Here is a 26,413-nt window from a genome sequence, read left to right as displayed (position 1 = left end):
CGAAACAAGATTGAGTTCAAGCGGGTATCAAGTGGTCCAAGTGGATATCAAGTGAATGTCCAGTCTTTAGGGTTAAGGTTGTTGCACGTACTCCTGCTCCGATTGCTTCCGTCAGCCGTGGCAGTGGCAGTTGCAGTGGCAGTGGCCACTGTGTCTGTGGCAGCTGGAAAAGTGAACGCTCCACTGCAGACCAGACCAGGCATTTTCCCGTCAGACAACTTTTAATCAGCATCCCAAGAGTGGACGCCCAGCCGAAATGAAAACTGGTTAGCAAGTGGCAACAGCAAATGGCTTTCAAGTATGATTTATTTTTACAAAAAATGTCCGCCCGTTATGCCATGGAAAAGTGCCATAACTGGGCAAAACTCTCTAACTAAATTGTGGATGGCTAAGAACTAGGAGAACTTCCTCTAGGGCTTCCTCTAGGGGGCCTCTGCGTCCAGCTCGTCGTCCCATTCCCAGTCGTTGAAGTCATCCTTTGGGAAAAGAAAAGCAAACCAATTAGAGTCTTCGAGGGAATCTTCTCAGAGAGTACTCACATAATCATCCAGCCTGCCCTTCTCCTCGGGCAGGGCTCTGGGGGAGCAGGCCACGTAGGAGACGCCTGTGTTGTGGGCAGAGCACTCGCAGGTCTGCGCCTGGATGGGCCTGGCACTGAGAGCCACACGTTTCGCGAAGATGGTGGCGAACCGCTTGATGGGATACTTGCGCTCCGGCTGCAGCTTGCGGGCACTGAACACCGAGCCCTCGGTCTCGAGGGCCAGGGGCGTGCAGATGCCCAGGTTGCTCTTGGGGATGTGCACCTGCTTGCGGGTCTCGCCGTCGCCCTCGGGGAAGCGCTTCGAGTAGACGAGGTCGCGGTCCATGCCGAAGAAGTGGCGCAGCTTGCGGCTGCGCTCAAAGTCGAATTCCGTGTCGGCCAGGATGTGCAGATTGATGCCCTCCTCCAGCATGTACTGCAGGATGGAGGTGTAGTCGAAGCGCATGTCCTTCGCGGCGCACCGGCTGCAGGAGAGCAGGATGAATGTCTTCGAAACACCTGGGCGGAAGTTCAATTTGGCTGCCGTGGAAATGGCCATCAGGATGTCGCTGCTGCTCCCGTTTCCGGTGTTGATGTGGCCAAAGTAGTCCGATAGTTGCTCCGGCCTCGACGTGAACTCGTTGTGCTCGTAAATGATGCTGCGTGCCCGGTCGTAGGGCGCCGCTCCACCAAATGCGACCACAGAATACCTGAAAAGATTGTCGACTCGATAAAAAATTGCGGATTGAAGCGCTCTCCAGGGGCTACACACCGATTGTTGGTCAGCCCGGCGACCTGCAGCTGCTCCTCGATGCTGCCGACGACAGTCATGATGTTCTTGGACACATTCAGATTGGCATTGCAGTCCTTGGCCTCAACAATGAACACCACATCGCTGCTGTGCGGGATGTCCGCGCCTGTCAGCTCCATGAAGGTGCCCTCGGGCACATACGAGCCATTCGCCAATTGGCAGCTAAAGGAAAACAGGGAACAGAAACAGAGTCAAGGAACCACACCTCTCGATGGCAGATAGCAGAATCGCTTACAAGACACACTGCGAGGGCACTCGCATGGGCACCTTCAGGGCCGTGCAGGCCTCTATGTACGCCAGGGCCGCGGCACAGGCTCCCTTCACAGCCGGATGTCCGGTGCGAATGGGCGCCGATTTCATGCCCAGATCCAGGCACATCTCGTAGAAGGGCGTAGGATCGAGGACAGCGCTGCAGGTGGACAGGATGCCCGTGCGGAAGAAGCTGCTGCACGTCTCGCTCACTTCCTTGGTGATGGCCGGTCGGATGGACGCCTGTGTCTGGCGGCACTGCTGCACGCTCCAGGAGTCGGTGAATGCCTGCGCCTGGGTCTCGTTGGCAATCACACCATTGGACATGGTGTACTCGTCGTAGGGCTCGTTGTTCAGCGTCCCTAGAAGGCCGGCGGTCTTGGCAAAGTACCAGCCGCTGACCTCGAACCAGCAGAGATCGAACTGCACGTTGCAGTGGAGGCTGAACTGCGTGTCCGAGGTGATGGAGAGGACATCCAGCTCCCGATAGATGTTCACGGCGCCCAATTTAAGAGGGAGAATGGGTTGCGGATTGCCATTGACACTTATGTGCTGCGGACAGAGGAGGAAAGGGTGAATGTCTGGTGTAGAAATGAGGCTACTGTCACCTACATCCGTTCCCAGATCGATTTCAATCAACTGTCCATTGGCGATGAAGCTCAGCTTTCGCGTGAGTCCTTGGGATTGGGACGATGGCTCCAGCAGCAGGGTGAAATTCCGCTTGAAGAAGTCGTGGGCCAGCAGATAGCTGCACTGCGGGTTCGCGCTTCCATCAAAGTCCAGATTGAGGCCCACATAGCGCTGGTCGAAGGTCATGTAGTGCCTCGAATCGATGAGCAAGGCGCGAGCTAAAGAAGAGAAGAGCATTACAGGAAGCATTCAAGGGGAACACGAAGCAAAGAACTCACAATAGTAGGGTGGAAGCCAGGTCTTGGGATCCAAATGCGCCCGCATGTTGTAGAGCTTCATGACAATCGAGGAGTTCGTTTCGGAGAAGAAGCTCTGGACCTTGGAGAGCATCTGGTACTCGGGTATCTCCTCGAACTTGGGCGTCTCGTTGAAGGCGTGCCACGACATGGGCAGCTTCTGCTCCAGATCGATGATGCCCACCTCGGGGTCGAACACGAACTTGGTCTTGGCCTCGCGATACATGTCCGCCGTCTCCAAGGCATTCATCGCGTAGTTCCTGAATTTGTTCCGCAGGAGACCGTACACCTGGTGGAGGCGATGCTCGAACTGCAGCTCATCGGCCACCCAATCGATCTTGGCCACAATCTCGTTGTACTTTTGCACCACGATCTGCACCTGCTCGATCTTCTCCAGCTCCTTGAGCTCCTGCCAGATCTCGGTCAGCACCTCGTTCAGCTCCGCCCCAAAGGGCACGAGCTTAAAGTACTTCTCCTTGACGAAATTCCACGCGAGAGTCGAGTACTTTTTGATATTGGTGATGGCGTCGTTGGCCTTGAAGTCCCTGTAGAGGCGCTCCGCATCCGCCGTGAAGCTGGACACCTTGTTGAAGTACGGGGACTCCGCCAGCTCGTTCGTTCGCTTGTAGATGAAGTCGAAGACCTCCTTGCTGAGGTCCCAGGCTGTCGTTTCGATGAAGCTGATCATCTTGAACATGTGCGGCTCGAAGCGCTTCAGGACGTTCTTCCAGTGGTTCTCCGCGAGGGTCCAGGTCTTGTGCCACAGGTTCTCGATGTACTTGATGAACTTGATGTGCAGCTCCTTCACGAACTTGTCGTACTTCTCGATGCCCTTCTCCATCAGCGTGGACACGTAGGCGAGGCTCTCGCCGTGGAAGAACCTGCTGACGGCCTCCAATAGATTGTTGTACGTCGCCTTGATCGTCTCGATCAGCCACACGATGCTGTTGCGCAGCGCCTTGCCGGAATCGCCCATCGCCTGCCACAGCTCCGTGAAGATCTTCGGCAGCGACTCGATGTGGTCCCTGATGGCCAGCTCGTCGAGGATCGTCAGCGTGAAGTTCACCACGTGCTTGATGTAGAAGTCGTTGGCCTCGTACGACTTGTTCATGAACAGCCTCAGATCGTTCAGATCCTCCTCCAGGACGCTCAACTGGCCAATGTCCTCGATGAACTCCTTGTTGTACTCCCGGGCCGTGGCCCACACCACGCCCACCGACTCCACTGTCTCCGTGTAGATGGACTTGATCCAGAAATCAATCCCCTCCGAGAAGGAGCTGTAGACGGAGTTGCCCACGGAATTGATCTTCTCCCGCAGCTCCCCGCGGATGCTGGGACGCCAGTGGAAGCGGCCCGTGATGAGGCGCGAGTGGTTCATCTTCAGGTAGGAGCTGACGTCGATCACCCTGATCTCGTCGTAGTTCCGCCAGATGTCCAGGTAGCCGCTGCGCGAGTCTGGAATGTAGCCTACCATCTGCAGGTTCTGGCTGGCATCCTCCGTGAGGTTGAAGTCCATGCGGGCGTACCGCTCCGCCAGATCCACGAACACATAGCCCGTGTGGTTTGTGTCCGGCGTGTCCCAAATGGTGGCATTCAGTCCGTAAACGGGATACTGCCACGTCGGCAGCAGATGCAGGCGCACGGCATGGAACGGCGACTGGCGCTCGTACTCCAGCTCCCGCTTGTTCAGATCCAGGAGGGCCAAGAACTTGCCGTATCTCGCGGGGAAGATGTCGCGCTTGTAGTGGGCCGTGGACTCCGTTTTGTAGTAGGAAGTGCGTGCCGCCAGAGTGCCGTTCAGTTGCACGTCCAACTCCGAGGCCTGGTGCTTGCCGTAGATCTTGAACGTGTAGTTCGTGTGCCCCAGCTGGCTGTAGAGATCGCGCAGCTGGGCTCCCAGAACGATCAGCTGTTCGGGCTGCTCCGAGTAGTCGATGGTGAGGTGAGTGCGCAGCAGATCCTGCGCTCCGCGGTAGTATGTGGCCCGGCAGTTGATGTCCTTCTCGAGGTAGGGATGAGCCACGGACAGCCCGAACGTACGATGGTCGCGATCGCCGCGATGCAGCGGCTCTGCCGTCCAATGGAGATTGCTGCGAATCGTCTTGGGCTGCTGGTAGATATCCCCGCCGCCCCACTGCAACGACAGATCCGAGTTGAAGTGGTTGTCCGTGATGTAGTACTGGCCGGCGGTCGTGAGGTTCCTCTTCGGGTAGAAGATGTCCAAGGCGAAGCTCTGGGATTCGTTGCCGACCTTCAAGAAGCATAATGAATACATGAATCAACGTATATAGTATATAATGATGAATTTCCGTACCGTCGTGAAGTTGCCCAGCTCCAGATTGTAGCCGATCCACGCCGTCTCCGACAGCTCCAGCTTCGTGCGTTGCCTGACGACCTCGGGGCTGACTTCCTCGTATTTTGTGTACAGAACCACCGCTCGATTCGGATGAATGGCCACCACCTTGAAGTCCTGTCCGTTGATCATGATGCGCGTGTGCAGCTCTCCCGTGAGATTGAAGTTCTTGGCGTTCCGCAGTTCATAGACTTCGATGTGCTTGATGTCGCGCACCCCCAGGGGGTCGCTGGTGTCCCGCGTGTTGACGTAGTGGATGCCCAGGGGCTTCACATCGTTCTCCAGGGTGATGTCTGTGGTCTCCTTGTAGAGGGGGCTCTTCTTCTGCTCGTTCCGCTTGTACTTGCCGTCGAGCACCTGCTGATCGTTGTAGACGACCTTTACGTTGCCCGAATCGGTGTTTTGACGCTTCTGCAGGCCGTAGGCAATGTCCGCTCGATGGCGCGTAGTCAGGGGCACCTCCAGCTCCACGTTGCCATTGAGATTGTGGTTGCTGTTGTCCGCCGAGCTGTTGTAGGTGCTCTGCAGCTTGAAGTAGGCGCTGTCCTGTGGCCAGAAGCAGCGGCAATAGCGATAGCTTTTACCACTGGAAGAGGGAGAACAAATGAGGATTATAATGCCATTTCGGGAAAAGGGAATCCCTCACCTTTTGGTCGTGAATTCAAAGTCCGTCTTGAACCAAGTGACATTCAGGAAGGGCGTCGTGCTGTTGAGGGTTCCGTGCATATTTGTGAGGGAACTAAAGGACACGTCCAGGTCACTGATGCGGCGACTCGCGGGATAGTCCAGGGCACACACCAGATTGTGGTACTCCCTGTCCTTCTGGTCGTAGTGTCCGGTCAAGGCGACCGTGTGCTCCTCCTTGAACTTGGGCGTGATGACCTTCGCGTAGAACTCCCGCCGGACGCCCTGCTTTTGCAGCAGCTGGAAGTCTCCCTCCACCACAGAGGGGCTCTTCACCGCTCCCCACTCCACGTGGGCCAGGCCCTGCAGGTTGCTCGTCTCGTTGCGGTAGGAGAGGCGAGAGAGAAGCTGCTTCTGGGCCTCTACTGCCTCGTAGGAGACCTCCAGGAACAGATGGGGATCGATAAACTGCTGGCTAATGACGTTCCCCCTGTAGCAGGCGCTGATCTGATGCCGATCCCCCACTGGGAGGGGCAGCTGCGTGAGAATTCCGAACTCAAAGTCGTCGACGGAGGCGTAGCGCAGGCTGCCGTTCACGTCGAGGTTCCACTTGGAGTCGACGCTCAGGCGGCCCCCCGTCTGCAGCTGCTGGAACGTCTTGCCGGGATTCAGGTACCTGGCGCTGGCGTGCACCTTCCGGGGCTGGGCACTCGGCCGCTCCAAGTAGCTTTCGAGCACCAGCTGCAGGTTCTCCGCGAGGACCCACGACCACAGGCAGCTGCCGCGGCCGATGTACGGCCCGATCTGGTACTCGCCCACGATCTTCCCCCTGTCCGAGTGGACGCCCACGTCCGAGTGCAGGTGCACCGACTCGATGCCCAGCTGCTTCCACGGCGTCTCCAGATTCACGTCCGCCACCATAGCCCCCCGCTCGGTGGAGGGCTTCAGGGTCCCGTAGAAGTTGATGCGCGCTATCTCCGGCTCCGTGCTCTCCACCAGCACCGAGAAGTCCATGCCGTCGTCGCTGACGCTGTACCCGCCCGATATCTGGCACATCTTGCCGTCCTCGATGGCGCTGAACGAGAAGCGGATCTTCTTGGGCCCCGCCTCGTTGATGTTCACCTCTATGACCCCGTCCCTGCCCCCCGCCTTGGGCTGCACGCGCAGCGTGGCATCGATGGGCAGGCCGTCGCCCATGCGCACGGCTCCAGTGATGCCATAGGTGGCCATGTTCCTGTACAGAAATCCTGAGACGTCGTATCGCTGGGCATCACGCGGGCTCCTCACAAACGTCCCGTGCATCGAGATGTTGCGGTAGTTCTTCAGCGGTGTCCACACCTCGATGTTGAAGACATCCTTCTTCTTGTTGGCCCGCGTCCCGTAGGCCACGCTCTGGCCGTCCCTGCTCTGGAACTGCAGGTCGAAGCTGAGCTGCGGACTGGCCCCCTTGGTGGCCAGCACCGAGGTGGAGGCCTGCTGCAGGGGCAGCATTGTGGTGCGGATCCTGCCATTGGCGTTCACAAAGTACTGCGGATCCGTGTGCCAGTCCGTCTCGATGTGCAGCTTATTGATGGTGCCGTTGTCGGTGACCTCAAAGCGAATGTCGATCGAGTTGTCCACGGCCGAGAAGTCCTTCTTGAAGTACGCTTGGCAGGCGTAGTACGGAATGACGTCTGTCTCGAGGAGTATTCCCACAGCAGTCTCCAGGAAGCTGTCCTCGTTCTGCAAGGATGCAAAGAGGAGGAGAATGATTAGAGGGGGATACATGGGATACAGTATATGTGGTGCATACCTCCACAGAGGCCGCCAGAGACAGATGTGTGTGCGCTGTGACCGAAGTGATGTTCCCCTTGTACGCATTGTCGTCCACTTCCAGGCGTCCGCGTATGTCGATCTCCTGGAGCAGCTCGTAGGGCGTCGTCAGCTTCAGCTGGACATGGTGGGCCTTGGGCTTCACGTTGTCCTGCACCTTTGTGTAGTTCACCTCGAATCCCAGTTCCTGGATGTGGTTCTGGACATCGTTTACTCTGAATTTTATGCGTTCGTAGAAGGAATTGAAGTTCAGGTCGATGTGGTACTCCACAATGGACTTGACATCCCTGGCGGCGGCAAAGGGCGTCTGTACGGTGAGCAGATTGTGGACATTCAGGTAGTCCGGATAGTGAAGGCGATCCTTGAACTCCAGGCGCCCTTGCGGCAGCTGCACGTGCCCCACAATCAGATAAAAGTCAATGATCTCCTGTATGTCCACAGTGCCCACAACGGTGGGCCAGGCCAGGGAGTCCACCTCAAAGGACGTGAAATACGAGAAGTACTCCTCATCCGCGTCCGGTTTGTAGTCCATGTCCGCGTTCAGCGGCTGGAAATCCTCGTCGTAGAGCATCTCCAGCTGCATCTTGTGGCTGCCCAGCTGGTTGATCAGCTCCGACTTGGGCTCTCCCCGGATCTTCACGCCCAGTCGGTAGCTGGAGAGTTTTCCGTGCAGCTGGAAGACGAAAGTCTCGCGCTTCAGGAGCTGGGCAATGAAGCCGTTCTCCTCAAAGCCCGCCAGGGGTGTGAACACCAGGTACGAGTACTCAAAGTCCGTCAGGTTGTTCATGTGCCAGACGCCCGTGAAGCCGAGCGTCGCGTTATTCCACAAGCCCCGCATGTCCACGCGCTCGGGATTCATCTGCGCCACAACGGCCGCTTGCTGGAAGCTCTCGATGGGCGTGGCGACGCTCAGCTTCACATCGAAGGTGAGCAGACTCTTGATGTCCGCCAAGGCCTCCACTCCCAAGGCCGCTGTGGGGGCACGAACCTCGGCCACGGCGTGGCGTTTCTTTTCGTTCAATCCGAACCGCCCGTTGATGGTGCGGAATTTCTCCAGGGGCGTCGTTATGTTGATGGTCAGCATGTTGTCCGTGAACTTCTTCACGTAGCCATCCATCGTGAGGGTAAACTCTCGGACGTCAAAGTTCAGGGACGCTGCGCCGCTCACCACGCGCTGGTCGTTGAGCGAGAACTTGGCCACGAGACCGCCCTTCTGGTAGCCCACGAAGGGACTCACGAGATGGACCCTCCCCGAGACGTTGTGGTGGCGCTGTGTCCGAGATATCTCCCAGTTGGAGTTCATGCCGTAGGTGCTGAACGTCTCGTTCTGGCTGTAGCGCAGGTACAGATCGGTGTCCACCTTGTGCGGGTCCTGCCAGTGGATGACCTTCACGTTGAGCGTGGGTATGTCCTTGATGGTGCTGTTGATGCCGAAGCGAACGTCGAAGGACACGAGCTGCTCGCTGATCTCGTAGTCGCTCTTGTAGCCCAGCTCCAACTTCTGATCGTCGGCCCAGAAGAGCGTGGAGTTCACGAGGATCAGGTTCTGGAGGTTGTAGACGCCCGCCCGCAAGCTATTGGTGCGCCAGCCCTCGAATGGTGTCCTCAGCTCCGCATGCAGCCAATTGTGGAGCGTCTGTCCCGGCAGGATGCCCGCATCGTACTCGAATTCGATCACTTCGGTGATCGACCACGAGGCATGCGCCTTCCCGTAGTATTTGGGGCCCCCCGTGAAGGTGTTGAAGCCGCAGTTGATGGTGCGCTCAGGATAGGTGACCATCATGTTGCCATCGTAGTGCTTGGTCCCCGGATTGTTGTACTCCACAAGGAGGCCCAGCCGCTGGCTGGGATCCCGATTAGCATCCCACTTGAGCTCCAGAGAGAGTTCCTTGCGCTTCTCCACATTCAGGAGACCCACTTTGATGTGAATATCGCGGATCCTAGGCAAAGGATTGTTTGATATTTTAATGATACCTTCTTTTTGCTGGTTCTCCACTTACTTGTCGATGTGCAGCTCCAGTTGCAGGAGTTTCGGCTGCTCGGACAGCAGCTTCGCGTTGATCCAGTAGTCCCGCTCCTTGATTTTGAAGCGCACCTCGGCATTCGAGTTGCGGTTGTGCGCATTCGCGGCGTACTGCACTGTCAGCCCGTAGGGATCCTTGCCGTACTTCGCCTGCAGGTCGTAGAAGATCAGCAGCTGGTTCCGCCGGTAGACGATGTTCAGGGAGGTCGCCTCGAACGAGGGACTCTCGACAATCAGCTTGAGATGGTGCAGGGCCTGGACCCGCGAGCTGCGATCCTTGTAGTTGCCCTTGAGGGCAATGGAGTGTCCCGTGAACCATGAGCCATTGATGAAGATCTACAGAGCAGAACCAGGAATTAGTTTGAGGCGGAGCGGCAGCGACAGTAAGAGACACCATACCATGTACTCCTTGGGGGCTTTTTCGTTGACTTTGAGGCTGGCTGTGCACGAGTTGAACTCGGGCACCGTCACATTCATGTAGGCATCGATGGCGAAGAGGTTTCTCCTTGGAAGATGGACGGAGAAGAGCCCAGTGACCTCCTTCTCCGGAGCGTACTTGAGTCCTACGATTACGTTATGTTCCGTGCCATTTTTGCTGCGTTCCTCGTGTCTAAAAAAGAGCATTTAGAAGCTAATCCTGACCGCCGAACCCTCTCTACCTACTTGACCATAATCCTATAATCGATCTTCGATCGAGGGAGCTTCAGTTCGACGCTGGCTCGTGTGCGCGACCCCTCCCAGAGAAGATCCTCCGACTGGGAGCGGGCAAAGATCAGCCGCAGGAGGCTCGTGTAATTCGGATTCACATAGTCCGGAGCATTGTTGTACGTGATCATGCCCTCAGTGTGCCCCTGCAGGCTCAGCCAAGTGGCATTCGAGGCGAAATTGAGCTTCGGATAGGCGGAGGTGCGCAGCTTCATGTTGCCCCGATACTCGGTCTTGGCCCTGTCCCCGTTGTTCATCAGACGACCCGCAAAGTTGATTGTTTCGATGGTGTTTGCCTGGAACTGCGAAGGGGAATACCAGGGGAATGAAGGCCATTAAAGGATAGAGCTGGAAGGGAGTTGAGTTGGAACATACCCTGTATTTGATGGTCATGTTCGTGGAGGTTGTCACCTCGCTCTGGACAATGTTTCCCCGAACGACGGCTTGGAGTTTCTTCGTCTCGAAAGAGAGGTCCACGTCGTGCTGCCGGATGCCGTTCTTCTCGTTGATCTTGATGGATCCCACCAGTCCCGTGATGTTCACCCCATTGATGGCCAGCAGCATCCGTGGCTTGTAGATCCATGCGGTAAAGTCCTGCTGGCGGCGCAGCTCCATTCCCAGGTCCAGCGAACGATTCCCATTGGTGTCCAAGTACAGATCTAGTCGTCGGTAGTCGGGGTCCCCGTCGTAGCTGCAGCCAGCGGACACGCGGTTCCTGCCGTTGACAAACGCCACCGAGGCATTGAAGGCGTGCGGCACACTCGTCACATTCGCCACGAGAACGCGCGGCACCTTCGATCCGGGGGTCGTGAAGACCAGCGAGAAGTTGTCGATCTCCTGCTGGTCCCACCTGTACTCGAAGACGTACTTCTTGGAGCTCAGATCGGACTTCTTGAGGATCAGGCTGAGATTCAGAGGGCCCGCGAGCAGGAGACTGGGATACGCGCTCGTGGCGTTGCTCAGATCCGCGACACTGTAGTGGGAGCACATCTGCAGACCCAGCGCGCTATCGAGCACCGGCCAGGTGCAGGTGGAGTTGGAGCTGCGCTTGGGGATGCCCGCCTGGGGCAGCTCCTGGTCGCGCTTCATCACCAGCAGCTCCGAGCGGACGCTGAAGATCTCGTTCTTGTCCTGCGGCAGGTTGAAGGAGAAGGACACGAGGTTGCGGCCCCGCACCTTGAGGCTGGCCTCCAGCTCCGAGTTGGAGTACAGGTTGCTCTTCACCTTGATCCCCGACTCCCCCCAGAACATGTCCGTCTGCATCGTGGAGATGATATCCACCGAAACGGAGGGCTTGAACCTGCCCTGGACATCAAAGTGCCAGTCGGTGGGGGGCTCCATCTGATCCAAGCTCCCAGAGACGCGCAGGTCCACGGAGGAGGCGCCAAACGCGTGGATGGCCAAGGGGAGACCCACTGCCAGGGGCACCGTGTAGGAGGCGTCGAGGAAGACCCGCGACTTTGTGTAGGTGAACTCCTTGCCGGAGAGCACGCGGTTGGCCTGCTCGAACGGATTGAACTGCGCGGCCAGGGCCATCACCTCCATCATGGACTCGACGTTGTAGTAGCGCAGATCGTTGCCAAAGACCCGGAGGCCGAACTGCGCCCGCGGGTTGCTGTAGTCGTACTTCAGTTTGTAGCCGAGTTTATCCACGTTCCGATCGATCGAGTCTTTCCTGGCGGATGCGGATGCGGCAGCTCCCGCATCGCGCTTCTGCCTTTTGGATCCGCTCAGCGCCTCCTCGTAGTCGTAGTCCTCATCTTCCTCCTCCGTTCCCGCGCCTCCTGCTGCGGCTGCTGCCAGCTGGGCCTTCCGCTTGAGGCGGAGGCTGTCCAGACTCAACAGATTCTCGATGGTGTCCTCCTCCTCGGCGCTCTCGTTGCCCAGCCAGCGGTTCAGGAAGGAGAGCTTCTTGCGCAGCAGCTCCCCGTTGAAGGGACCCTTCGGTCCGAATGCGCCCGCCACCAGCTCCTCCAAGCCCTCCGCCCGCGCACTGAACTCGAAGAAGTTCACGGACTGCCCGAAAAGATCCGCCGTGAAGTTGACGCTGGCGATGCGCGGCAGGTAGGAGTCGGTGCCGAAGATCAGGTTGGCATCGGTGGTGGTCCCGAAGTTGTACTCGTCGAAGAAGAGACTGTGCTCGTAGTTGCGCGAGAACTTGCGGATGTCCAGCTTGAATCTCTCCGAGAGCTCGTCGTTCAGCAGCAGACCCTGGGCCTCAATCCTCACGGGGGAATTCGATTTGGCGAGGTTCGTGAGATGGGACCACACGAAGGAGCCCACCTGGTTGATCTGCTCGTGATCGAGGATCGCCTTGATGCTGCCCACGGAGATGTAGTCCGGACAGCGCATGGCCTGCAGGTAGCTGTAGATCCTCAGCTCCGAATTGAGCGTGTAATTCGCGTAGCGATCGAGGAAGTATCCCCGATACTTCAAGCAGTCGACGCGCCTGAAGGCGAGTATCCCCTGCAGCCGAAGGTCCACGGGCACCGCATCGTCCCGGATGATCTCCTGGACCTGCTCCGCGAAGGCCGCAGAGATGACGCCAATGTTCCCAAGGCCCTTGAGCAGCACCACCAGGCGCTCGCGATGCTTCCGCTCGCCCTTGTACATTTGGAATCTGCTGAGGAACTCCGTCTCGAGGAGGTTGATGATCTGCTGCACACGCAGGCTCTCCTCGCAGGCCTCGTGGTGCTTGCAGTAGCTGTGCACCACCGCAGTGGCGCCCAGAGTGTACTCCGGGTCCAGTCGGTGCTTCGCGTACTCAAGAATCGTGTAGAAAGTCTCGAGCGTCTGCTCGTCGGGGCGTGTTATGAACGACAGCGATGTCATCCAGCTGTGGGCCATCTGCTTGGGCAGCTTCTCGCCCACAATCTGGTCGCGCATCACCTGATAGGAGGCGGTGCTGCCGATGTACGGGAGGGATTCCAAAACGTGGTTTCTTCCTTGGTCGCAGGTGCCGGCCGAGCGCTGCAGCAGAACGGAGAGCGTCTTGTAGTCGAGGCTCTTGCAGGTGTGCAGGAAGCTCGAGAAGATGTCAATGAACTCGCGCTGAATGTTGGGGAAGCCCAAGGCGCACATCTCCACCAGCTGCTCACGGGCGGCCTTGATTTCGTCATGACTGGGCTTCACCGCAGGCGTGTGATCAAACACCAGAGTGGCACGACGATCCACGAGCTCGGGATCTGTTTTGGGGAGAGATAAGCCATGAGCCGAGGGATATTTGCTTTTGCCGAACACTTACTCTGCTCCAGGAACTCCCCGGCGCTGTAGTTCTCCTCCTCCTTCAGCAGCAGTCGGCTCCGGCTGGTGGTCAAGGCCCCCGAGCTGGCGTTGGAGAAGGGCACCAACAGATGCGTCTCTACGCAGCTAATCTCGCGGTACATTCTCTGGTCCACCGTCAACTGCAAGGAGAAAGATCGAAATGCATCCCCAAGTCAAATGAGAATCTATTTGGCACTCACATTGCAATAACTCTGGGAGTTGAGGATGGGCCAAATGGTCTTGTCGTCGCGGAAGGTGTAGGGCGTCGTCTGGAGCACCGAGTGCGTGGCATAGCGTTGCCTGCAGCTGGCAATGTCCTTGGTCTTGCGTATCGTCACATAGACATTGTCCGTGGCCTCGAGGGCGTACTGCACCTGGCATTCGCCGGAGACGTCCGTCTCTGTGGTGTTGAAGTCCACATCGAAGCGCATCATCGTGTTCTGGAAGGCTGAGAGAATGCCCTTCTTGATGTTGAGGACCCAGGGGGTCTCCTGCTCCTGGGGGCACACCTCGCCGATGAGGCCGTCGTGGAAGGCGAAGCGCAGCAGGTTCTTGCTGAGATCAATGGCCAAGCTTACGCTCTGGGGATGCAGGTTGTCAAAGTCTCCCGTCTGCTGCTCATCCACGTTCTCGGCGCTGGTCAGACTATCGTAGTAGTCGTAGGACGGCTCCTTTGGCTTCTCAGGTTCGTTGTCCACATCCTCCAGGCGGTCGTAGAGCTTGGCATCGTTGATGCGCAAGTAACCCTCGCAGGGCTTCGGGAAGAATATGTCCAGATTGGTCTTCAGCACCAGATCCGAGCTGTTGTCCCCCGATCCGGCGAACTCTGTGCGCAGCGACACCGTGTACTCGTACTTGTACAGCTTCTCGCCGTAGCTGAACTTGGGATTCTCGATCTCGCACTGCGGTCTTCCGCAGATACGGGGATCCTTTAGGGGATCTATAACAAAAATTTATTCATGATTATCTAATAGCGCATCGTTCTTTTACTTACTCTTTCTCGCTGCCTGGCAGTGCGCGGCAATGAGCAGCAGCAGCCCCAGGCCTGCCGCCAGTCTATACAGTGCGCCCATGTCTGGGCGACTTCTCCTTGACGATCGAACGCTTCTCTGGCCGAAGGGATTCACCCTCTCTCCTGCAACGAAACGAAATGCAGAACATCTTTAGTGTGTGGCTTGGAAATGTAGCGGCCTTTAATAGAATATAATCTTGCATTTGATTAGACAAAGGCAGTAACGATGGCCGTAGGTCGCCTGAAAACATTTCCATTATCCATTCGTTTGACAAGCTGACACCAGCAGAAACTACTGATGAAGGAGGAGCCTGGCGTTACTTCTGTAATATTTGCAAAATGATTTCTCGCTCAAGTGGGTTTTAGGTTTTGTGCATTTGCCAGGAGTGCGGGTGGCACCATTGCTGTGGTGTGGTGTGGTTTCTGCTGTTGTTTTCCTTTGAAGCCATCCAGAAAGTGGAGGAGTCATCCGTCCATTATTATAACACATCCCCTGGCCCCTGGCTCCGTCGCTCCATCGCTCCATCGCTTTCTGAAAGCCAAATGCAAAGCCAAAGCAAATCAATTGAATTTCCACTTGATTCCACATAAAACACACACAAAACCAGGGACCAGGGACCCAAGAAGAAGCACTCGGGCGGTCCGTCCCATGCCATCCCAACCTCCATCATTAATTCCAGCAATAAAGTGGGTGAAGAGGCGTGCGCGACTCCGACAGCTCGATTGATGCCAACTGTTGTTTGCATTTGCATTTGATTTTAAAGCAGCTATCGAGCATCAGGCGAGGGGGATGGGGGATGGGGGATGCACAAAAAACCAACAGAAAGTGTTCTTTTTTCTGGCTTTCTGCATTTCCTGCACTTTGCAGTCGCATATAAATCCCCAGATCTCACACTACTCCTGCACCTCCTTCGGATGCGTCTCCTTTACGCCCTTTTCCGGAGCTTCCTTCTGCTGTTGCCGCTGCTGCGGTTTGGGCCTGAGGTCTGATTGCGGTTCGGGGTGTTTGCTGACAATGATTGCTGCAAGAAACAGTGAGAGCACTTAACACTTTTTTGCACTTCGACCCACACGCCTTGCCCCCTACTCAGGGGGAACGGGAGGGGGCTGGGGCCGTCGTGTACATCAATTCGTCCATTTCCATCCATTGACGTTGCTGCCTCGCTCCACCCGGCGCCTGCTTCCTGATGCTGCTGGCTGTCGGAATGCTTGTGTGTGGCTGTCACAGATTGAATTGCGATTGCTTTCCTTCGCTGCTGCGAGGGTAAATAATGACTGCAAATCACGCAGCTGACGCCAATCTGGCCAAATTGCAGTTTCCTATATGTTTTATCGCTTGGATTTGCCAGTTTTTCTTGCTCCAACAGAAGCGTTCACGTGGTAACTAGGAACCGGGGATAAAGAACCAGAAAATGGGGGACTGCAGTGGAACTAAGCCAAATGAACTGGATATCGGAAGCAGTTCCCTGTATCGATTTCGGGGCGAAGAAAGCTGCAGAAGAACTGGTTCCTCTGAACCAACATATCGATCTTGTTTGTTTTGCTCTTTTTACGTGAAGTTGATTTGCGGTTTTTTAATGGAATATTCGCGTCGGGAGTGAAAATATTCGCAAATACAAGTGCAGCCAAGATCAGTAAATGGTGTAACATCATTAAAAGCTAGAATTGAGTGCGCGCTAACCCCGATGCCGGTGGATTAAACCAGACACGACTTGACCTACGGCAATGTGCACTCCATTTCGGTTGCAGTTGACTGCCCTTGGTAATTCGCGCGTGTTTTTCGCTTTTCGGTATTAAATGTGACTGGAAATAATTATGAAGTTATCTGCAACCAAGATCGCTGCTTAATTTAGCGGCTTAGCCGCCTCCCTCTAACCTCAAAGCTGGGAATAAAAGCAAGACAGAAAAAGGCACCGCATGGCTGCCACAGACACAGTGGAGTCGAGATACTGCTGCAGCATACTATCAGTGGCAAGAGGATGCTATTGCATTATCTTCTTGTCAGCGGGGGCGAACCGAGATGCCCCGCGGGTCATCCCATCCCACTGGTGGTGCTTCTGATTCTGCCGCTGCCGACGTCGCTGCCGGAGCGGACAAAGCCGATAAGCGGCTTAACATCCGCGCGGGGGCCTGGACAAAAATTGGACGTGGAATAGACACAGGGTATGCATGGATACATAATTTCGAAAGATTTAGAGGAATAATCATAATGGAAATGGAAGTGGTTTTTCGGATTGGGATTGGGATTGGACGAGGGGACTGGCTCTGCTCTTTGATGATGATGATTCCCGATGATGCACTTTGGGTTAATCCCAATAAAAACAATGCCAAAAATAATAGCAAAAAAAAAAACCAGGACAGCCCCGAGTGCCCATAAATTGAGACCCTCTGCCCCGCCGCTAGTGTACTCACCCCTTCCCTTTCCCCTTTCCCCTTACCCATTGGCATAACCGAACAAACAAAACTTACGGTTACTTGCCCAAAGCCAGAAAACTACGGCGCCATTTGTTTTCATATTTCTCCTGCACGCCTGTCCCGCTCTCTCACTCTCTCTCTGCTCTCCCACATCTACACATGCTCTATCTCGCTCACACTCCCTCTCGAAGGCAAGCATTTTTGTAAAAATGCAATTTTCAAGCGAAGGTGAAGTTAAAGTTGAGTTTCGCTGAAGAGGTGGAAGGGGAAGGGGAAATGAGAGAGCGTGTGAGTAAGAGAGCGGGTGAGAGAGTGTAAAGAACTTTAGCAGATTGTTAGCGAGAGAGAGGGAGAGGGAGATAGCGTATAAGAACAGCTAAAAAAGTGAATTGCTTGTAAAGCGCCGACCAGGGAATACTCTGCAGCAGTGATGCGGTTGTGTGGAAACGTGAAAACGAACTTACAAACTTCAGGAAAACTGCAGGGAAATCGAAATGTGAGATCCAATTATTGTCCAAGAATACTCTCACATAAAGTGCTTTGATCCGGCGGCAGGGAAAGGCAAGGCGGATGCAAATTGATTTTGAACCTGATATTTTATGCTCCCTCCTGACCCCTGGCGTCCGTTTGTGATCTCCTCCACGGAACTGAACGTTCAACAAAAAGTAATAAAAAGCGTAGAAATTTTCACTAACATAAATTCCAACGTAAATGCAATTACGTTTGTTGCAACAACTTGTTAGTGGATGGCGGGAGGAAGCGTGGCGGTGTGGGGCGGGGCAGGGCAGTTTCACCTTCCTGGATGGGGTCATGCGTGCCGCACTTTCTCCCCGCCGCACTTCCTCCCTGCCGCACACCGCCCATACATATGTTCCACATGAATTGCAAGGCGGAAACACTTTGCAACGTCAACATCGTCGTCTCGTCCCTAGTCCTTCGCTCCTGCATGGCATGCAAATCTAATAACAAAGTACGCAAAGAAGTTCCATATGCAACGAAGGAGGAGGAAACATCAACGTGGAAGGAGCTGGAGGTGGCGTCTGGGTCCTGGAGATGGAGCTGGCACTGGCGCTGGCGCTGGCTCTGAAAGAATGGAGGAGTAGCACATCCTCTGCAAGGACGATTGCATTGCGTTTATTCGATCATTTTTGAAGAGTGCGTTTCGTCCTGATGCAGCAGCAGCAGCAGGAGCACTCGGAAGAGCCCCATCATCAGTCGGAATGGAGGAAGCACGCAGTCATTGCATAAAGGGAGAGCAGTTTGTTCCTACATCCTCTACGAGGATTGTCCTGCTGGTGCTACTGCCAGGGGCAACGGGAAAATGGGAGCGCAAGCGGCAATAAGCTCCTTCGTCCTTCGTCCTTCCTCCTTCGTCCGCCTGCGACTTCTATTAGTTTTTCCAGAGGGATATTCGTTTTTTATTTTTTTGGAGCTGCTGCTGCTGCTGCCATTCTGCATTCCATCCTCCTCCTGGCATCCTGGCATCCTCGCATCAGGCGCCTGTTCCTACGGATAGGCTCCTCCTTGTTATTGTTGGCTTTGTTCCCATTTTGTGTTTTTTGCACCACCCCCTCCCCACTCCCCACCCCCACGAATGGGCCCCCTAATGGCCTCCGCCGTTAAATGGGGCGCCATGTTTGTCCATTGCCTGGGTCCAGGGTCCCACTCCCCCTCCTGCTCCTCCTGGATCGACGTGCATGCAATATGCAATGCATTTTTTGCCCAGGTTCAATAAAGACAAAGGTGAAAGGTGAAACGAGCGGAGAGGGGCGGCACAGGCGGGAAACACAGGTGAAAATCGCTCGTGTGTTGGGTGAGAAATTGGAAAATTGAAAATTATGTGTATCACTTGAAAAATGGCTAATAAACGAGATTAAAATGGGCCTAAAGCGAGAGCCAGAGAGGGGGGGAGCCTCTCTGTGATTTTTCAGCTGTAAAGCGAACGAAAGCTGAGGAGAAGTGCGGAAAAGCGGGATGAAAGGATAAACGACCTAGGGAAAAGCCTGGGAAACTTCTATAAATGGAAAACTGGAATCCGAATGAAAGGTCTGGCCTGGAAGGCAGTGGCTTAAATATGGGAAATTTAAAGGATGAATCTCCATTGTTTTTCAATAGAGGATTGAGGAGCTGTTCTACTCGAATGATCCACTTGGAAGAGACACACACGATTAGGGGGGTGACCGCCTCTCGATAGCCCTCCCAATTGCAATCACATCCCCTGTAGGACTCGTAGGACTCCTGGGATTCCGTTTTCCAAAGTGCTCCTCAAATCAATACGCATACGCACCGTTGTACAGCAACTGCAACTGGCAGCAGGCAGACATTTGCATAATTTGGCAATGCTCTCACTTAGATTTTGATGCCAGTTCTTGCCCCATCCCCATTCCCGTTCCCATCCATGGAGGAAGAACTATTATGCAAATATGCATTTAAGCATGGAACAAAAAAATATCCCCTGTGCCATTTGGAAGGCAAAGACTTGCAGTCAACTGCAGAGCCGTAGCTGAAAGGAGGCAGGAAGGAAGGATGGAGGAGACCCACTGCCTGGTGTCTCGGAACTCGGATCTCGTATGAAGGTGTTGCCCAAGCAGTCGCCCTGCCCTGCTTCCAGGAGTCTGCCACCTCGGGCGGAAGGCACAGGGCGGGGCAGTTGGCAGCAGTTTGTCTGGCTGTCGGGCTGTCTGGCTGTTTGTTGGTTTTATGTGGCTTAAATCGTAGCCATTTCCACAGACGCCGCCCCACTCCGGCCCACCCTGCTCCCTTTTTTTTATCCCCGTTTTCCTGCTGTTTTTCCTGCTGTTGTGGCGGCTCCTGTCGTTGGGCGGCTACTTAGTTCTTAGTCGCAGTCGTCGCCGCACTTTTGGCTCGTTTAATTTTTATGGCTTTGTAATTAAAAATATTATGAGACCAGCAGACCAAGAGGAAGGGGCAGAGGCAGAGGCACAGGCGGAGGCGGAGGCGGAGGAAAAGGTGAAAGGAAACTACTCTCCTTTCTGCCATCTGTTTAAGCGGGAGGCTTTAACGGGGTTTCCGGGATTTGTTCTCCAACTCCTTTTCTACGAGGATGAGGAGGGGGAGTGCTGCTGCTGCTGTTGCACGTGTTGCTGTGCCCCACTTAAGCGCCTCTTCAAGCAGAGAGAGAGGTGGGAAGGGGGTGGCGATTTATGTGGTTCATCCATAATGAAGCCTTAAATAAGTATTTGGACTCTCGTTTCTAACCAGATTATTTCTACTCTCTTGCAGGAGAGATGTCTCCCCCTCATCCTGGACATGCTCCACAGCCCTAATCCCAGGCGCTTTGTCCGGTGTCTGGAGGCCCCGGGAAGGAAGAAGGAGGAAGGACCTAAGGGAAGCGTAGCACATGCATCCATGCACCTTAAGGAGGCACAGACGTGTCTCCTCCCTTATGGCTGGGCTCCCTTCTGGGGCTAAGGGTTAAGGCAGATTGATGGGCACGAGGAGTGGAAACCATGTCGCCACATGCCACATGCCACCTGCCACCAGCCACATGCGCCACATGGCTGAGTCTGACATTTTTGGGGCTCAGGGCGGGTTAAGTGCGTGCTGGCCAACAAGTGGACGACGACGACGACGACGACGACGACGACGACACTCTAGCGGACAGATCGCTTGAGGAAATTAAACGAAAACCCGGCTGCTACAAAGGAGTGCCGCTCCTGCACCCCCCTCTGGCGCAGTCCCCGCTGACAGCCAACACCCAACAGCGGGGAGGAGAGCGGGGAGTGTGTGCCCCCTGAGAGGAGAGGTTTAATCCCCCACCTTTTGGATGTGTGTGTGTCTCGTCGGACTGTCACTTTGTGTCTCTCTCTCTCTCTCTCTCTCTCTGTGTGTTAAGTGTTTCGCGTTCGCGAGTGAAATGAAAATCCAAGAGCGGAAAATGCCCCGCAAAACGAGACAGAATTTATACGGAAAGGAAAACACAAAACAGAATGTGCGCCAAAGGATTGGAAATGCAAATGGAAATGTGTGAAATATACTGCTAATATTTGGGGTAAGTTCTGTTTTGAGTCACTATTTTCAAACCCGATACTCGAAGGTCAGAGGCGCCTATTAGATTTGGGGATAACGCGCCGAAAAAGCGTTTACGATCCCTTAAAGTATATATTTTCTGGATCAGCATCTACAGCCGAGTCGATATAGCCATGTCTGTCTGTCCGCCTGTCTGTTCGTCCCTCCCGATGAGCGACTAGATCTCAGAGACTATGGGAGCTCAGAGCGCTCTGCCATTTCATCATTTTAGCGGAGGTGAGCCGTAACGACTGAGTATCGGATATAAATCGGGAGTTGCGGCCTTTGCTCGTAAAATATATACTTTTATAAACATTTGGAAGAAACTCGTAAACATTTTGAAGAATACCTCCCGCATTGGACCCATGAATGCCCCTCAACGATCCCATTTTTATACCAAAAAAATTGAATGCAATCATCGAATAATCATTGAATAATCCCCAGAGTACTGCAGTTCAGAGCTCAGTTCATTCATGAGCTGAATATTCAAATCAGTCGTTTCTTGGAAATGATTCGTACAGATGAGATTTAATACTCTGATTTTATTGAAGTCTTAAAAACTAGAATAAATACATATATGGTTTAATGGTGGAAAAGTGATCTCATGCTTCACTTATCTGCGGAAATCAAAGCTGATAGAGATCCAAGATCCCCGGATCCACAGTTCGATCAACTTTGTAGCGGATTGAAATTCAAGATCGAAGGGAAGCGATGATAGGGGAGGTATGGGGGGAGCTCTTATCAAGAGCATTCAATACGTTTCGCACGTTTCTGCTACAATTATTATTATTTTATAAAATTGTACTACAGATTGTGGATTATTTCTCTTTTATTTTTTATTGGAGAGCTTATTCGTAGTGCCAGAGAGAGCTCTGGAACTCTTTCCAGAGAGTACTCTCTCCCGATCTTCCATCATCCGTCGCTTATCATGTTTCACACACACTTTATTTATTTATAAAAACTGAACAGAACTGCTGCTTTTGCTAGGCTTTGGGCTCTGGGCTCTGGGCTGCTGTATCATCAGTTGAATGAATATTTGTATTGAACTCTTGAACCGATCGGATCGGCTTATCTATCGCCAGCCAACCAGCCACTGAATCCGATTCCGAATCAACGGATCTACGGATCCACGAAACACGTATGAGGTTCAGGGTTCAGTTCGAACGGCGGACATGTGGCTTTACACTAGTTTGAGGTTATTTTCCATATATTTGCTTCACTTTGCCTTCACTTTTCACACGTTTTCCGCTTAAGCAGGGTCTTTGGGTCTTTGGGCAAAGCTCTGAATTTTCCGCACACATTTTGTCACATTTCAATGCACTTTGGGGCACAGAAAACAGAGCCGCACGTTAATGAGTTGCAAGTTCACTTCCGGTACGTTAAGCACACACAGGGAGGGGGTAAAGGGGACTGTTGTCGGTCGTTGCGTCGGCGCAACGGGATCGAAACACGATTGTATCCTTACTTCCGTTTCAAACGAGCAGCCGCCAAAAAGCCTTTTTCCGAATTCGGATTCCGATTTTCGATTTCCGATTTCCGATTCCTCTGGAAGTCCAAAAAAAAACTCTCGAGGATGCGTCCGTTGCCCACGAAGCGGCAAACACGAATGAGGAGGAAATCTGCTGCCGTTTCTGCTGCCGCTACTGATGCTGCCACTGGCAGTGCTGCCGCTGCCGCTGCCGCTGCCGCTGCTGCTCCTCGTTCGTTTATTTCATTCGTTTCCAGGCTTGGGCTCTCGTGCTCAGAGCCGACTATCGACACAGCACACACACACAGACACACAGTGCACCCCCCTCTGGAGGGTGGAGGGGCTGGGGCAGAGCCAGCAGATAGCAGATAGCGCCCTGGCTGCTGGCAGAACAGAACAGAACGGAACAGAACAGAACCGAACATCTTCTCGGCTTACAAAATGCGTATTGAATGAATCTGTGAATCGGCGCTGGAATCGGAATCTGAAGCTATGGCTTTGGCCTGTCGTTGGACCTAGAAGCTGTCGATGTCCGCTGTCTGTGGCAGGGGCATGAATGAAATTGTCGCGCGTATAAATACACGCATCGCATCGCATCGCATCGCATCGCATGTGGGGACACAATCAGAGCTGGCCGCTGCTTGTGTCCTGTCCTCCTTCCTAATGGGTCTCCTTCTGTCTGGCTTTCTGGCTATCAGTGCGTGGGACAGGCCTCGCACCGTGGGGGGGCATCGCATGGCATCCCCCAGGATACTGGACACATGCCACATATTTCCAAGGATTTCCCCCTGTCACTAGCTACAGGGTATTCCCTGCTTCGTTGCTCTATGGGCTTCCATTTCGCTTTTTGTTTTGATTTGATTTCGATTTCATGCTGTCTCCGTCTCTCCCTCCCTCCCTCCCTCCGTCCCTCCCTCCGTCCCTCCCTCTCTCTGTCGTGGCTGCTGTTTCTGCTAGTACTTGATGTTTTCCTTATCAGTACTCGCCTGTGGTGTGTGTGGACTTTATATTTTATATTTTATTCTATTCTGTGTCTTGCCTCTGCAGGCCGCCCCCCCCTCCTGGCGGCTCCCTGCTGCTGGGTTACATGTATTTATTTTATAGTAAAATCAACAACCGAAATGTCGAATCTCGAACTGCAAAAGGGAAGGGGGAGTACCTCCAAGGGGGGGGATGAGCGGTTGATTGATTGCAAAGGGCGATAGTGGGAGGACCCGACGGAGACGGAGATAACAAGTGGCAGCGGCAGCCATAGATAGAGCTGCCTGGAGTTTCCTCTGATAAGATTTCCCCGATCTCTCTCCCTCTGTGCCCCTCCTCCTGGTTCCTCTTTCGAGTGAACGGATGAATGCTTGTCTCATGCTGAAAAGTGAAAGTGGAAAAGCCGCCCATCTTTCGGAGGATGCCTCCCAAGAACAGGGGCTGGGGGGCGTGGGGGGCAGACCTTTTGTGGCAGCTGTTGTTCTTCTTGTTTTCGTGGGTCGCGCCTTCTGCTGCTGATTCTGCGGTCCGTTTTCTTATTATTTTTTGTTGTGCCCCAGACCAAAAAAAAAAAACCCAAAAAAATACGCCAGGAATTTAATTTTCCAATGAAACGAAATGTGAAGAATATTATGAGAGTTTTCTTCCTTTTGGTGCGTGGGCATCGGACACAATATTAATGCAAAATTGTTGTCCGAAATGCGGCCACTCCCCCCCTCTACCGTGCAGTGCACTCTCTGCCCCAAACACCCTCCCCCTTGCTTTCCCTCCTTGGAGATGGAACTTTTGAACCATTTATCGTTTATTTTTGTATGCAAATTGAGAGTTTTCCGAGTTGGACTGGGTAGAGGGTAGAGGAATCCCTTGAATGGCCGTCCTGGGAGTAGAAGGAATAGGAACTCCTTCTGCCAGGTGTTGAGGCAGAGCAGGTGTATCTGCATCTGTATCTGTATCTGTAGCTTTGCTGTGTCTGTGCATCTCTGCCCCATGGGCATCGGAGTCGCATTTTCGCATTCCTCTTCCTTTCGTTTCCTTTAGTTTCGTTTGTGAGTCAATAAAATAAATGCTGGAGCACTTTGCTGCTGCTGCTGCTGCTTCCTGCCTCTTGACTCCTGCCTCCTGCCCCCTTGCCCCCTGCCCCCTCTTGCCCCTGGTGCTGTCTGTTGCACATTTTATGCATATGAGTGGTAAATACTTGAACAGAGGGAGAAACGGGGGAGAAATCTCTTGGCCCACTAAGTGTCTTAAGGGGCAGTGTCTTGTTGTAACAACTTGCAACTTGCAACCAAAAAACACCAGAGCTCTCGACGAAGGAGTGGGCGGAGGAGGAGGGAGAGGGGCACCGCCTCGAGTGCTTCGAAAGTTGAGTTTTGTGCTAGAAGAGATTTGTGCGAAGTGGAGGAGTCGCTTTGCCTGCTTGCTGCGGTTGCATGCCGCATGCCGCATGAATGATAAATAACAACATTTCTTGCACCATTTCCTGAAACTTTTCGGCCCCCTTCCCCCTGCCCCCTGCCACATGCCCCTCACCCGAAAAACATGGCAGCAATCGCAATCGAAGGTTAAAGTTTTCCACTAAAAATGCACGCATCGAATGTGCTCGCCCTCCCTCTCCTCCCTCTCCTCTGTCTCCTCCCCTCTCCCATTTCCCATTTCCCAAATTTGCATTTTCCAATGTGTGTTTTCCCTCTCTCTCTCTCTGGGAAATTATTGCTGTTGCAACAGAAACAGAAACAGAAATGCAATCCAACTTCAAATCTTTGCAATTTTCAATCAAAATTTGAAATTAGAATATTTTGTATTTACAAAAACAATTTTTCCTCATAATTTTCCAACTCTTAGAACGAAAATTTCTCATTTTGTGGCTGAAACTGCAGCCCCCAGAGGGACGCAGGAGGAAGGAGGGAGGGAGAGTCCTTCGTCCTGCTGCTGTCATAATGAAAGACTCTTCGCCACTGACAAAATCGAAGAGGGAATACCCTTTATGTGGCAGAAGTCGAGAGTCCTCCAACCGGAGGCCACTCCCACCCTCCTCAGGATCGGGGGTAAACCTTCTAGTAAACGATCCAGATCGAGGATCTCTGCTCGTCATAACCGACTCAGGAGACCCTTTCTCTCCACCTCTTGGTCTCCCCCCCTTGGTCTCCTTCTAGTGGTGGAGAGACGAAGCTTTGTTGCTCTCTCTCTCTCTGTGTGTAAGAAGAGGACTTGCCACTAAATAAATAACATGACCATAAACGCATGCGGGGGGAGAGAGGAGAGAGGGCTGCCAGGGATAGCAGGGACGAGGGTGCTGCTGCTGGTGGATGTGAAAAAATGTTGCACAAAAAAGTTGTGAAAAATTGCATCACTTGCGAATGAAAGAAAGTTTTTAAGCGCCAAGCGAAAGGATTTTCCGCAGCAGTTTTCCCACAGGGTTTCCCAAGGGGTAGGTGGATGGGGGGGGGGGGGGGGGTGGCATGGCTAAATAATAGAGAAGCGGGAAAAATAATAAACTCATAAATAGGATGACAAGTGTGTGGAAGCGGAGCCACGAGGATGTGGAGGATGTGGGGGATGCGAGGGCAAAGCCGAAGCAAAGGACAGACGAGGACAAATTGCCTCTGCAGCAGCAGCTGTGTGGGGGGTGGACGAAGGGGGGTTGTGGGGCAAGATGGATGAAAGATTTACTGGCGATGGCACCCCCTAACCCCCTTCCCCCCGCTGCCCCAAAAAGGAGGAGAACTTTAATCAGCGGACGATCCCGAATGTTGTGTGGCAGCGGCAGACATTGTTTTAATTTGCAATCTGCCACTGCTGTAAGTGCCCCTCGTGCCCCCCATTCTGTGGTGGCATCAAATGTCAAACTTTTCATTGGACTCTGAAGCAGAGTTTCCGTTTGATTTTCCTGCCTTTCCTTCCCTTCCTGCTGATGAGGTTCCCTCTTTTCCTTTTCCTTACTTTTTCGTAGTTTTAGCCATGTTTTGATTTTCCAAGGGGCAACAGCACCAGGGGGCAGGGGGCGAGGGGCGGGGGGTGTAGTGAAATGCAAAGCCAGAAAATTTGAGAAAATGTAGAACTTTTTTTGCGGTTTTGCGTTTGCCTTTTCTTATAGTTTTTTGACAATCGCAAAAGTTTGCGACTCTCCGCCGGAGAACTCTCTTTCGAGAAACGGAGAACGTGTTGCGCCTTGCCCCCTGGAAAGTTGTTTAATGAATGGTGTGGCACGGTGCAGCAGGGGT

The 26,413-nt window shown here is 53.8% G+C and overlaps 1 protein-coding gene across 1 annotated transcript; it reads right to left on the bottom strand.

Annotated features, from left to right (window-relative positions):
• Window positions 1-288: 288 nt before the first annotated feature.
• On the bottom strand, window positions 289-22,302 carry LOC6589232. Its single transcript, XM_002014458.2, has 17 exons — window positions 22,209-22,302; window positions 14,282-14,422; window positions 13,488-14,227; window positions 13,268-13,427; window positions 10,399-13,208; window positions 9,982-10,325; window positions 9,718-9,928; window positions 9,296-9,654; window positions 7,276-9,235; window positions 5,506-7,205; window positions 4,821-5,445; window positions 2,489-4,757; window positions 2,193-2,428; window positions 1,567-2,132; window positions 1,293-1,493; window positions 540-1,230; window positions 289-476 (listed from the first exon to the last, which is right to left on the bottom strand). Exons 2-17 carry the CDS (start codon window positions 14,358-14,360, stop codon window positions 423-425), a joined length of 13,005 nt encoding a protein of 4,334 aa, XP_002014494.2. The 5' UTR covers window positions 14,361-14,422; window positions 22,209-22,302; the 3' UTR covers window positions 289-422.
• Between the last annotated feature and the right edge of the window lie 4,111 nt (window positions 22,303-26,413).

This window comes from Drosophila persimilis, unplaced genomic scaffold (genome assembly GCF_003286085.1).
Source record: "Drosophila persimilis strain 14011-0111.01,24,50 unplaced genomic scaffold, DperRS2 tig00000191-arrow-pilon, whole genome shotgun sequence".
NCBI lineage: Eukaryota > Metazoa > Arthropoda > Insecta > Diptera > Drosophilidae > Drosophila > Drosophila persimilis.
The sequence above is the reverse complement of the archived record's forward strand: the minus strand, read 5'-3'. Positions and strand labels throughout refer to the sequence as shown.

Excerpts from the sequence above, each read along its gene's own strand:
- LOC6589232 (XM_002014458.2), bottom strand. The coding sequence starts at position 14,360 with ATGGGCGCACTGTATAGACTGGCGGCAGGCCTGGGGCTGCTGCTGCTC. Across the intron at positions 14,228-14,281 it reads CTGCCAGGCAGCGAGAAAGA|ATCCCCTAAAGGATCCCCGT; the intron begins GTAAGTAAAAGA and ends TTTTTGTTATAG. Across the intron at positions 9,655-9,717 it reads AAGCCCCCAAGGAGTACATG|ATCTTCATCAATGGCTCATG; the intron begins GTATGGTGTCTC and ends TCTGCTCTGTAG.